The 13,507-nt window shown below is 40.8% G+C and overlaps 1 protein-coding gene across 1 annotated transcript in view; it reads left to right on the top strand.

Moving 5' to 3' along the window:
• LOC132816207 (G patch domain-containing protein 8) overlaps nucleotides 1-13,507 on the top strand; it is a 527,012-nt gene that overhangs the window by 450,310 nt on the left and 63,195 nt on the right. Inside the window, exon 2 of the mRNA XM_060825701.1 lies at nucleotides 3,803-3,946. Coding sequence (XP_060681684.1) covers nucleotides 3,803-3,946 — 144 coding nt within the window. The remainder of the gene's footprint in view (nucleotides 1-3,802; nucleotides 3,947-13,507) is intronic.

Here is a 13,507-nt window from a genome sequence, read left to right on the forward strand (position 1 = left end):
CAGCCATTTTTTTTTATGAACATCCCGGTTTATTGTGTGCAGTTTTGGTCGCCATACTATAGGAAGGATGTGGAAGCTTTAGAACGAGTGCAGAGGAGGTTTACCAGGATGTTGCCTGGAATGGTAGGAAAATCTTATGAGGAAAGGCTGAGGCACTTGGGGCTGTTCTCATTGGAGAAGAGAAGGTTTAGGGGAGATCTGATAGAAGTGTATAAGATGATTAGGGGTTTAGATAGGGTAGATACTAAGAATCTTTTACCGCTAATGGAGTCAGGTGTTACTAGGGGACATAGCTTTAAATTAAGGGGTGGTAGGTATAGGACAGATGTTAGGGGTAGATTCTTCACACAGCGGGTTGTGAGTTCATGGAATGCCCTGCCCGGATCAGTGGTGAACTCTCCTTCTTTATGTTCATTTAAGCGGGCATTGGATAGGCATTTGGAAGTTATTGGGCTAGTATAGGTTAGGTAGGATTCGGTCGGCGCAACATCGAGGGCCGAAGGGCCTGTACTGCGCTGTATCCTTCTATGTTCTATGTTCTATTAAAGTGATGGAAATACCCATCCTGTAATGTAAAACACTTACTTTTGTAAAGGACTGTGTAGCAACTCTTACTTATAAAATATTCAGTTGCTGATGCTTGAGCTGCTTATGTTTCTTTGTTTTTGCCAGTGTTTTCACATGTTCTTCAGTACAGTTAAATTAAAAACACTTACCTGTTTGATGTAATATTTTTGTGGGACCTTGAAATCTTCTTCGGATAACCTGAAATTTGGATAATCGATATTCGGATAATCGAGGTTCCTCTGTAAATGATAGATTGGAAGATTATTGGAAGTCCTTGTTTGTTCCCTCTGCCTTCATTTCCATCAGCAACCTCAGATACATGTCATTCAGATCATGTGGCTAATTTACCCCCAAGTATAACCAGTCCTCTCTCTCAAGTTTCACCCTATGTATTGCCACTGCTGTCATGGCTTCTTCAGATTTCTCCTCCTTAGGAAACAACAAGTACTCAGTAAATATTGTCTTGTGTCTCTAAACATATATCACCTCCTTTGTCATTAATATTAATGAGGTGAGGCATGCAACTTCTACAACTCCAGCAAGCTATGATTGATTTTCAGTGACAAATTGGGATGCATTTTGCTCTCTCCTGCTAGTATATGTGAAGGTGGGGATCATAAAATCTGATGGTAATCTGACCACCGTCTGTATTGCCCCACATCTGTTTGAATGTAATGGGCACTTACAGACCTCATTCACCACCGTCACCAATATTACACCCTCAGTAAAGGAGGCCACACTAAGCAACTAGCCTGCAGCTTTAGGTTCATAGGCTGGTGGTGGGCAAGGAAGAGGGCTTCTTTTGTTCCTCTTTGCTTGTTAAATGAACTCCCACTAAGATAGCACTTCCACCTTATGGTCCTCCCAGGGCTCTCCAAAGCCACCGTTCCCCGACTTATCTCCCCCCTTCAGTGGATCCTACAAGTACTAGCCCTGCCCTTCAACCTCTGCATCAAGACTGACCATAATCCGAGCAGCGGTCACTGTTGACTTTGGGGATACATCTGATCAGCTGACAATTCTTTAAGGTGGCATTCCTTTCTGATAAAGGGCAGAAGTCTTCTTTTATAGCAATTAACACAGTTTCCATATCGAACAGCTGAGAGACAGCTGTGAGTTTGGTATGTGGGCTCACCCCTGATGTTTTACCTCAGCAGTTGGGAACGATGTTCCTTACGGAATCCAGCTTATTGCTGATTTGGAGATGCCGGTGTTGGACTGGGGTGTACAAAGTTAAAAACCACACAACGCCAGGTTATAGTCCAACAGATTTAATTGGAAGCACTAGCTTTCGTAACGGTGCTCCTTCAGGTGGTTGTGACAACCATCTGATGAAGGAGCGATGCTCCGAAAGCTAGTGCTTCCAATTAAACCTGTTGGACTATAACCTGGTGATATATGATTTTCAGCTTTTCCTTCTTACATTTGAACTGGGCCTCACTGCCTAAAGTTTGATTAGTAAAAGGAACGCGATGGTGACAAAGTTAGGAGGATCATGTGCGATCAACAGTGATTAGCTTTCCTCTGTCAAGATCAAAATTTCCATTTCCAGCTAAGTATTGAGACTACATTCTCACTTGTGAGTGCTGAGAAGCTTGTGTGTGTGTATTAGCATGCAATAATATCCTCACCCTTACATCATCTCTTCTCATTATTACAGTTTCCTATTCTCCTGCCTGGTGACATAGCTGGTGACAAGCTTGACGACTCTAGCATGCTTCCAGTCCTCCACCAGTAATCAGCATCTCAGGGCATTCACGTGGGTGGTGACAGCATGTAGGCATCCCAAACCCCTACCCATCCACCAAGACCTCCAGTCCCCATTAACAAAGCATGTTCCAATTACTCACTTTCTGGTGTGCCTCAGGCAAGAAAAATGAACCACGAGGGCAGCTGCAGGCTGCCAGCAGTTGACTGTGTGTGTACTGTTGAGTTTCAGAGATGATGCTAGTGCCAAGAGTTCCAAGATGTCCCACTTGTGCCGAATGCTTCTGCCTGCAGTGAGTGTGAGAATACTATGAGCAAGGTACCACTGGCACATGTGGCATAGTGAATAAGATGAGTTTGGGCTGATAACATGAGAAAACCGACCAGGACGCGCAGAGAGAAACCCTCCATGAATTTGTCAAAAATGACACTTGGCCGATTTCTGGTGAGATTCAGAGCACCAATATATAAATGCCCCCGTTAGTGAAAAAAAGACTTATTTGTTGTCTTCAGCAACTTTCTGTACAAAAGTATTCACTCCACAGCTGGATAAACAAATCATAACATTCCATTAAGTTAATTCAAAAAAGCCAATGAACTGGAGATGCGGGAAATCAGAAACAAAAGCATCAAACCTAAAATGTTAACTCTGCTTTCTCTCCACCTATGCTGCCAGACTTGCTTTTCCAGCAGTTTCTGTTATTAGGTTAATCCACACTTCCATCACTGATTTTATTCCCCAAGATGTGTTACTTCACATTTCCTAATACTAAACTCCTTCTGCACTGATTTGTTGACTGCTAACCTCTATGTCCTCCCAAAATCTGCCAAGCCTCCTCAGTTAATGTTATTAGCTAAACTTCAATAATATTGATTGCGTGCACACAGTTCATCAGAAATTCCGAGATGCACCAAATATATAACAAATCAAGTGAGGGGAAAAAATAACATTAACGGTCTGAATTGAATTTGTCACCATCAATCAAAACATATGTAAGCTTAGCTGCTGATACTGTTTTAGTTTAGATTTTTAGGAATGATGGAAGGGTAGGAGATAAATAGGAGATAAATTCACCAACTCCCATTTTATCTCCCACCAGAAATTCTCAAAGCAGCTTTCTTAAGGCTCATCTGTTCTTCTGAATGATTTCTGTCTTCCTCATTTTTAAATTATTGACACTTTCCCAAGTGGTGAACTATAATGTATACCTAATAGCTTTCTGTTCTCTATATGTGAAGACACACTAAAATGTATTGCATTACAGGATATTGTACTGTTATCCATTGATTCATAGGGGCTTTATTCTCACCTGAGATTATCTACATTCGATCACCAGCTTTTAGCTCATTGAAAGACTTTCTAAAGCTGAAAATTGATGACAGACACCATTGTCTTATTTGGCTTTATTCCACAATTGTGTGCAATTGAGAACAGTTGCTACAGAAACAACGTTTTGCTTGGTGTACCTTGTTCCACTAACATACTGTTTGAAAATGATATACTGAGATATTAATTTTATCCATACAGGATTATGCTGGAAAAGAGAAGGCCATAGCAAAGGCCCTTGAGGACCTGAAAGCCAATTTCTACTGCGAATTATGTGACAAGCAGTACCACAAGCATCAGGAGTTTGACAACCACATAAATTCTTATGACCATGCACACAAACAGGTAAGTGGAAGTTTGTTGACTTCAGTAGACATTTACGTTTTTGCATTCAACAGAAGATTAATTGTGTTCAGGTGATTTCTACATCATAAGCTATTAATTATTAATTAAACAAGGGGATGTCATATTAATTTGCAGTGCGTGGATTTTCTTTTCCTTAGTACTGAATATATTTAAATTGTAGTGAATACTGATTGAAAATAAACTGTTAAGGGTGGGGTATCAATTTCTGGTGTCTGCATAACCAACTCCAGGAAAATAAAATGCAATGCAATTCTATTGATTTTTTTTTAACCTGCCAGCGGTTTATTGCACTGCTACCTCACAGCGCCAAGGACTCGGGTTCATTTCCAACCTCGGGCGACTGTGTGGAGTTTGCACATTCTCCCCGTGTCTGCATGGGTTTCCTCCGGGTGCTCTGGTTTCCTCACACAGTCCAAAGATGTGCAGGTCAGGTAAATTGGCCATGCTAAATTGCCCATTGTGTTCGATGCATTAGGCAGGGGTAAATGTAGAGGAACGGGTCTGGGTGGGTTACTCTTCAGAAGGTGGGTGTGGCCGTGTTGGGCTGAATGGCCTGTTTCCATACTGTAGGGAATCTAATCATTATCCTTAGTCATATTTAACAACATAAGGATCATATTGTGATCTTACAATGTTTGCAAACTCCTAACAATATTAAAAAGTATTGAAGGTAATGAATGCAGCAAGTCTGGCAAATTTAAGCTTGGAATGTATGTATACAAATTAGAATTGACAGCCCAAAGGCAGGATCAGGACTGCAGTTTAGATTGTGAAGGGAATAATTTAATTCAAATGTGTTAACTGTTCATATCAGTCTTATTAATTTCCATCTTATCAACTGTTGCTTAAAGTTACAGTATCTGCAGCCTTCAGTTTTGAGGTAACAGCTTGTAACTACACAATCTATTTGCTCAGTAAAGAGTCAAACACTTTTGAGTGCTTCATGCTAGTCGCTCCTGCTGTGATTTACTATCTATTTTGATTTGTGCTGGATGTTAAATGCACATCTTGTATCACATCCTGGTAGTGTGGACCTCGCTTAAGCATCAGTGAACAATCACATTCAGAAAGCTTTTCACAGTGAGGATATTGAAAATGCCACATTTATGCAGTGGGTACTGCTCTTTGAGATTTGTTTGGCTTGAGGTTGAATGAGAATAAAATGGGAGTCATTACAAAATCCAAGAGAGCCATATTATGGGTAAATGATCCTATATTGCTCCGTTAGCATGGCTGGTGCAGATTAATCAATTTTATACCATAGCTGCTCTGGGAATAGTTGACAATTAGCTAAGTACAAAGTCAAAGAGTGTTTTCATCCCTCACATTGATCAACTAGATAGGGCAAAATAGGAAATGAGTTCTCACAGGTACTTTTTATTCATATATAAAATTCCCAGTTGTAGCTTGCAATATTGTGGTGTCTCATGTGTGTTAGAAATGGAATGCACCACTTTCAACAATCACGACTAAATACAAGGCTCTAGTAATCTCTGCAGTGTGGACTTCACTTTATTTAATGTTACTTTTACCTTGGCACCAACATTTTCGGGCTTTTCAGGCATTTAACAAGAGGGACGTCTTTAAGCTGGCTAAATAGTCAAGACTGAAGACAACAAATCTGGAAATGAAAATTGCTGCTTTGACTATCTTTCAGTTTAGGTAATTGTTTGACATAGAATAAAAATCGAGGTGTACACTTGGAATTAGGCTGGAAGCTGAAACATCAGAAGTACATTTTTTAAAAATTGAGAATATTTGGAATCTTTTTATCACAATGGAGAAATTTGACCCTCCACAAATGTAATATTGGAGTTTTGGGTGGATAAAGGCTTGTCAGCAGAAAGCATAACTTAACATCACTTAAACCCCATTATACTTTTTATAACAAAGTCCCAGGAATGTACGAACACATAAATTAGGAGCAGGAGTAGGTTCCTTGTCTCCTTGAGCTTGCTCAACCATTCAGTAAGATAATTACTAATCTGATTACTCCACGCCTTCCTACTCCCAAAAAGATAACCTTTTACCCCATTGTTTATTGAGATCTAGTTACCTAGAATCAATAAATCCCTAGAATGCAGAAAGAGGCCTTTGACCCATCAAGTATGCACTCCTCCTCCAAAGAGCATCCCACCCAGACCTAGCCCTATAACCCCACATTTCCCATGGCCAACCCCCAAACCTGTACATCATTGAACACTATGGGGCAATTTAGCATACCCAATCCATCCAACCTGCATATCTTTTAGATTATGGGAGAAAACCCACACAGGGAGAATGTATAAATTCCGCACAGTCACCTGAGGCTGGAATTAAGCCTGGGTCCCTGCTGCTGTGAGGCAGCTGTGCTAACCACTGAGCCACCATGCTGCCCTTTGTCTTCAAAATGTTCAAAGAATCTGCTACTCTTGGCTTTTGAGGAAGAGAGTTCCAAACTCTCATATCCCACTATGAGAAAGAAATTTTCCTCATCAGTTTTAACTGGCTGATCCCTTATTTTAAACAGAGGCCCTGGGTTTTAGATTCCCCTCTAAGAGAAACCATCCTCTCAACATGCATCCTGATAACACCCTTCAAGACCAATCACTTCATCTCTTAGTTTTCTAAGCTCCAGTGGAGACAGGTCTAGCCTGTCTGAACTTTCTAACTTGTTCCAGGATTTGGACAAACCGGGAACAGTTATTGTCAAAAGTGGTTGCACTTGTCAGTAATTTCTAGATGATTTCCATCAGCAAATACTTAACAGCACACCCTGCAGAGGGGTAGGAAATCATTGGTAGCAACTACATGACTTGCACAATTAACTGCGCATGTGTGAATACCAGAAGTTGTTGTCAGTTTCAGAGGTGTAATAATAACGAATACTGATACTGTTACTAAAATTACAATATCCATGTCCATATATTTCTCTCTGTAAATACGGTCAATTAATGATTGTACTAAATTCCTCTTTATTTTTTTCATTTGCCTCTTCACTATTTGAAGACAGTATCATCTTTGAAGCTGTTTCAGCACTTTCCTGCTTAGATTGCCTTACCCAATAGTTATTTGAAGTTGCTAAAAGTTATCTTGTGTGCACATAACATAATTGTGCAACATTAGCTTTTTCAGTGTCCACAGCTGCTTCTCTCCAAGGTCACTCTCAGGACTCGAAGCTCATGCATCATTAAAGCTAAAATTCATCGTATACTCAACACTGAAGATTAACTCAAAACAAGAATGAATTTAGTACTACCATATTGTACATGAAGTAATTTTAATTCAAGTGAGTTTTACAGTAACAAAGAGGCCATTTTGATCCAGTTTCTAGATAGATGCAGAAGATCACATCTCGCCTTTCTCCTGTTCCTTGGTTTCATCAGTCACAGAAAATATTCTAAATGCTGCTCTTGACTTCTAAACACCCAGAAGGAAAAACAAGTAATACTGGTGAATAAGACATACTGGTCAAATTCATCTTGTACGCATTTTTTTCAAAATGGAGGACCAGTATGTTTGTTTCCAAATATTACTGTGTTTTGTTTTCTCTCAAGGGCAGTAAGCTGCCAATAGACACTGCTCAGTAGAAATTGGGTGGTGCAGAATCCGGACACTGCTTTTTTTTGGTCTGAATTTCCCCAGATTTGTTGAGATGGAATTAGTTATGATGAGGAAATGGCAGAGGAAGGGCAGCTATGCCAGGACAGCTTCCCATTGCATTCCTCCCAGTGAAAGACTAAAATCTGCCCGTTCTGTATAGATGCTGAAAATGTGTTGCTGGAAAAGCACAGCAGGTCAGGCAGCATCTAAAGAGCAGGAGAATCGACGTTTTGGGCATGAGCCCTTCTTCAGGAATCTGCTTCTTCAGGAATCTTCAGGAGTCTTCACCTGCTCCTTGGATGCTGCCTGACCTGCGCTTTTCCAGCAATACATTTTCAGCTCTGATCTCCAGCATCTGCAGTCCTCACTTTCTCCATTCTGTGTAGATGGGCAACCTTAGGGGAGTTGTAGTCACACTCAGATACATTGCCAACATTGGAGCATCTCCAGCTGAGTGTGGAGGCTACCAGCTCAACTGAGGTGACCTTTCAGAAGCAGAAAAAGGGCCATTAAAACCAGAGGCTGAATATTGAATTGACAGGTCTTTGGTGAAAGGTCACTACCAAGTCTGAGACTTCACCTCCCTCGATGGCCCTATTATTACTTTAGTTTTGTCAGTTCCGTCCAGGCAGATGAGGGCAGAACCATTTTGAGACATCCTCATGCTCTCCTGCCTGTTGAGCAGTGTCTGCTTTTCCTGGTGGAGTTGCCAACCATCATTTCAGAGCCAGGCACTGGGCCTGCTGCATTGTGATCCAGCTCACTGCCCATGGTAGGATGGTAAAGAATGGAAGATTGAGTGATCAGTGCACTAGGGACATGAGCAATGTCAAGTAGTGAGGTGCTGATGCCTAACAGCATTTGTAGCTCTTTAAATTCCAGCACAGTTATCAGAGACATGTGCTCTGGTGCTCTCATTCAACAGTTGTCAGGCCCCATATTCATTGGTGAGCACAACATGTAATTACAAATTTCCTGCTCCCTCCAACTTTGTTGTGTAAGATGTTACCAGAAAGAAGTCACCTGTTGATGTACGAAATATGTTCAGGCATTTGCAATGCAATTCTCAGTGGACAATGTGCAAAACTCAGGAGATGGCATTGAGATTTGTATGCGGTTGACAATGAAGAATGCAGTAAGGCATGCCAGGAATTGGGCATAACTAAATATAAGCATTCAACTTCCTGAAACTGTAGTATGGGAGTATTTGCAAGCTGAACAGAAGAATCAGTCTGTAATAGACAGAGATAACAACACCAAAAGATCAGATTTAATCTCTGCATTCCTGTCACATCCAGTTGTAAATGGTTGTGGATAATTAAATAACTAACTGGAGAATTTGGGCAATAGGTGTGCCCATTCTCAAAGATCATTGTCTTAGAATGACAAGACATACTGAACTGAAAATGTGTTGCTGGAAAAGCGCAGCAGGTCAGGCAGCATCCAAGGAATAGGAAATTTGACGTTTCGGGCATAAGCCCTTCATCAGGAATGTCTCCTCGAATACATACTGAAATCTATTAAGGAACAAGTTATATTAGACTTGGTAATATGTATTATATTAGACAAGTCAACATTAAATAAAGACCTCTTGTTAAAGAATCATCTGATAAAAGTGATCATAACATAAACCATGATATTCTTTAAGATGGATTCTGGTGGTAATTCATTGGAGCTGACGTCATTATTTGCAGTAATTAGTCGGGCACGTCTTACACACCATGCCAGGCTATCCAGCCAGAAAATGTTGGGCCTGTCAGCAGAGTTGGCAAGCCTGCTTTGCCAATTGTATCGTGTCCTCATGTCCATCAGAATTTTTTTAAAGTGCCAATCTTTTGTTGATTCAGGATTAATGACCTGGACCTCACTGGCGGTGCTTAGCTTTCACCTTTCTGCTGTCAGTGTGTCTTACCACACTTGGTTTATCAAATTGTATTGAGATGCCATGTCCCAAGTCAAACAGACCAAACAAACTCCAGAACAAGGGATTTCCTGCTTGGCAAGACCAGGACAGATGTGTTGCTGGTCAAAGCACAGCAGGTTAGGGTAACCTGCTGTGCTTTGACCAGCAACACATTTGCAGCTGTGATCTCCAGCATCTGCAGACCTCATTTTTTACTCGAAGACCAGGACAGAAGTTGCTTCCGCTGAGGCAGACCACCATCCCAGCCACAATAGGAGAAAGCTACTGCTTTCAGGCAAAGCAAAAAATGATTCTTTAGGCTATACCATTGTATCATGTCCCCATTAGTGCAGTGCTACACAGAAGAGAAGATGTACTGTTACAATTTCAAATAAGAAAATAGCCCTGTGACCCACTGAGCTTGTTCTTCTATGCATAACATCAATTCTACTTTTCCAACTGATTCCCATATGCATTGATTTCCTTACATACTAACCAGGTATTAATCTCAACCTTGACTTCTCAGTTACTGAGCATCCATTGTCCTCTAGAGCAGAGAATTCCAAACATTTGCAAACCTTTGAATCAAGAGATTCCTGCTTTCTTCTGTTGTCATGGCCAACCACTTGAGATAATCACATAAATTATAGACTCTCCAGTCTGGGGAGTCAGCCTTTCTGCATCTACTTTGTTAAGTTCTCTCAGAATCTTATGCTTGATGTGATTACCTTTCAAAAATCTAAACTCCAGAGACTACAGACATATTCTATTCAATTATTCCTCATAAAACCTGTGTAACCCTGGTGAACATTTGTTGTAATCTTTTTCTTACGTGGTGTAGCATTTTCTACTGATGGTGACCAAAATTGTATGGAGGTGCACAAGTGTGATCTTTCTGAAGCCCTGCACAATTGTAGAAAGACTTCTTTAAACTTAAGCTCTAAATTCCTTCCAATAAAGATACACATACTATTTGCTTTCTGAATACCTTGCAAGCTGAATTCTTGTGCTGACCCTTCCCATTTACTTACGAATAGTTTTCAGCATTTTATCAATGACTGAAGTAAACTAGCTAGCCATTTAGTTGTTTGTTTTCTCTTTTCCTTATTTTATGATATAACCACTTTACATTTGCTTGGAATCATTTCATAATCAAAGAAAGATTGAAAAATTGATGTGAGGAAAGCAACTAGAGGAGTCAGCATCATATGGCAAGTGGGTGAAAGGAAAACTTGGAGTCCAGTACTAACTTATCTGGGAGAGATATCAGACCACTGAGGGAGCAGCTTGGAGTGAAAGGCTATAAATTGTGGGTGAGTCTCAAGACCTACATCACTGTGAGCCATTTAGTTGCTCAGAATCAGACAGAAGAGTGTGGTGCTGGAAATGCACAGCAGGTCAGACAGCACCCGAGGAGCAGGAAAATCGATGTTTTGGGCATAAGTCCTTCATCAGGCTTTTCCAGCACCACGCTCTCGATTCTGATCTCCAGCATTTGCAGTCCTCACTTTTTCCCAGAACCAGCCAGCACTGAGTTTGACAGGAGAGTGAGAGAACAAAATTGTGACATCTCAGAAAGTTACTGGTAAGAAACAGCTACTGCTTAAATTAGGAAATTAAGAACAAATTTTTTTGGATCTAAGTGAGAAACACCAGGAATAAGGGAAAATCAAGGCCAATATACTAAAGCAATTGAAAGTAAAGTAAGGGAGTGAATTTTAAGATGCAGCAGCTCAGCTTGGTCAAGTGGAATGCTTGGCTATAATATGTGGGAAGTCATGGGCTCCCCTAGTGCCTCGAATGATCATACAAGTCAGAAAAGTGACTGTTCCGGTAACTTCATCACTAGGTTTCAGAACTCACACAATGACGGGACTCACTATGGTATTTCCAGGAACTGAATGTTATGTGGATAGCGTACCATAAGGACCTGGAGACATTGGTAACTGCCAAGCAATCCAAGGAAGATAACTAGGTATTTGTTTTTTTTTATTCACTTATGGGACATGAGCATTGCTGCCTGGCCAGCATTTATCACCTGTCCATAGCTGCCCTTGAACTGAATGATTCAGTAAGTCATTTTAGAAGGTAGCTGAGAATCACTGACATTGCCTTGGGTTATGAGTCACATGTAGGCCTAAATGGATTTATCCAACAATCCAACAATCAGTAATGGTTTCCTCATGGTTCTTAATTCCAGATTTCTTTCTTACTGAATTCAAATGCTGCCATCTGCTATGGCATGATACAAGCCCCTGTCCCCAGAACATTGGCTGAGTTTCTGAATTAATAGTCCTGCTATAATATCACTAGGCCATCACCTACCTTGGTGTCTGCTCACAATCAGTTCTCCGTTTTGGAAACTGGTGAGTATATCAGTTCCTCGACAGAGTGCAATCAGATCCAGATTTGTGATACTATAAAGAGATCAGCTGCACACGAGGGAAGGAAGAAGACAGGAGAGGCAATTGTGGGAGGGCATTTATTAGGAGAATAGGCAGGCATTTCCGTGACCACTCTAAACTTGCCTCCCTGATTTCAGGATCAAGGATGACATTGAGCAACTGCAGGACATCCATCAGAGAGAGCAAACAGCTAGGGAATGTGGTCTGCATTTCATAGAATTTCATAGAATCCCTACAGTGTGGAAACAGGCCACTTGGCCCAACAAGTCCAGTTGTTACCAGTGACTTTGGCAGGATGGGAGCCATCAGAATTATGGAGCTAAGTAAAAAAAAACAAACAAGATTACTCCAATGTAACAATCTTCAGATGCTACATAATGGGAATCAGATGAGCACATTAGTTGTAAAAAGGAAGTGAAAGGAGAAGTAAGGCTGATTTGGGACTGAACACAGGGATTTACACATTGAGGAAAGAGGCAAGACTGAGATGTTAAATGAATATTCTGTGTTTGTCTTTACCAAGGAAGTAGATTCAACCCAGGCCAAGGAAGAAGATGCTCTGTTGCTGGAAGGGTTCAGAATTGATAAGGAGGAAGTGACTGACAGGCAACCAATAACTAAAATTGATGAGGCACTGGGACCAGATGAAACCCATCCAAAGGTATTGCAGGAATTCAGAGCAGAAATTGAAAGGAAATTGACCATAACTTTTCAGTCTTCCATAGAGTTAACGACAGTGCTAGAGGCTTGGAGATTTGCAGGTAGTACAACATTAGTCAGGATAAGCCCAGTACTTACAGACATGTCAGTTTAACCTCAGTTGGTGGGAGTGGGGTTGGGGGAAGGGTGTAAGCTTCCCGGAAGAATTACTTATATAATCAGTAGTGATGGGAGAAAAGGTTTTCAGGGAGAACCAGCATAGCTTTCTAAAAGGAATTTTGTACTTGACTATAAATAATGCTTTTGACTTGATATGCATGTACCCCTGAAGTTATTCCATAAAATGCCACAGAGTAGATTTTTGGGAAAAGGTATACCTCATGGAATAAAAGGGACAATAGGAATGTGAATAAAGAAGTGACTGAGTTATAGAAAACAGTCAGTACTGTCAATGGATACTTTGGAGGCTGGAGGACAGTTTGTAGTGGAGTTCTCCAGGGGTCAGTATTGGGACTGTTGCTTTTGCTGATACATGTTAATGCTCTTGGTCTTTACGTACAAGGTCATAAGTCACACAACACCAGGTTAGAGTCCAACAGGCTTATTTGAAATTTTTGGATGTTTGAAGCTTTTGGATTGCTGCGAAGGGAAGCACACAGGTGCAGAATTTATAAGCTGAGAAATTAAAAGATCACACAAATGGTGTGAGTGGAGTGCCAACAAGCTGAATAATAAGTCTCTGCAGGTGATCAAAAGTGTCAGACGATGTGAGTAAAGTGTCAACAGCTGAATAGCAAGTGAAAGAATGACCTAGGATCCGATTAATTGAGGCAGAGTGATAATTGCAAAACATTAAAAAATAAGATGGTGCTGGAGACAAACCTAATGGAATAACACAATAAGTATAAGAGTCACATGCTGAGGATCTTAGCAAAGTAACAAGTCATCCAGAACTCTACAAACTAATTAAAGTAGAGAGCTTATGACAAT

Source organism: Hemiscyllium ocellatum, chromosome 5, assembly GCF_020745735.1.
Source record: "Hemiscyllium ocellatum isolate sHemOce1 chromosome 5, sHemOce1.pat.X.cur, whole genome shotgun sequence".
Classification (NCBI taxonomy): Eukaryota; Metazoa; Chordata; class Chondrichthyes; order Orectolobiformes; family Hemiscylliidae; genus Hemiscyllium; species Hemiscyllium ocellatum.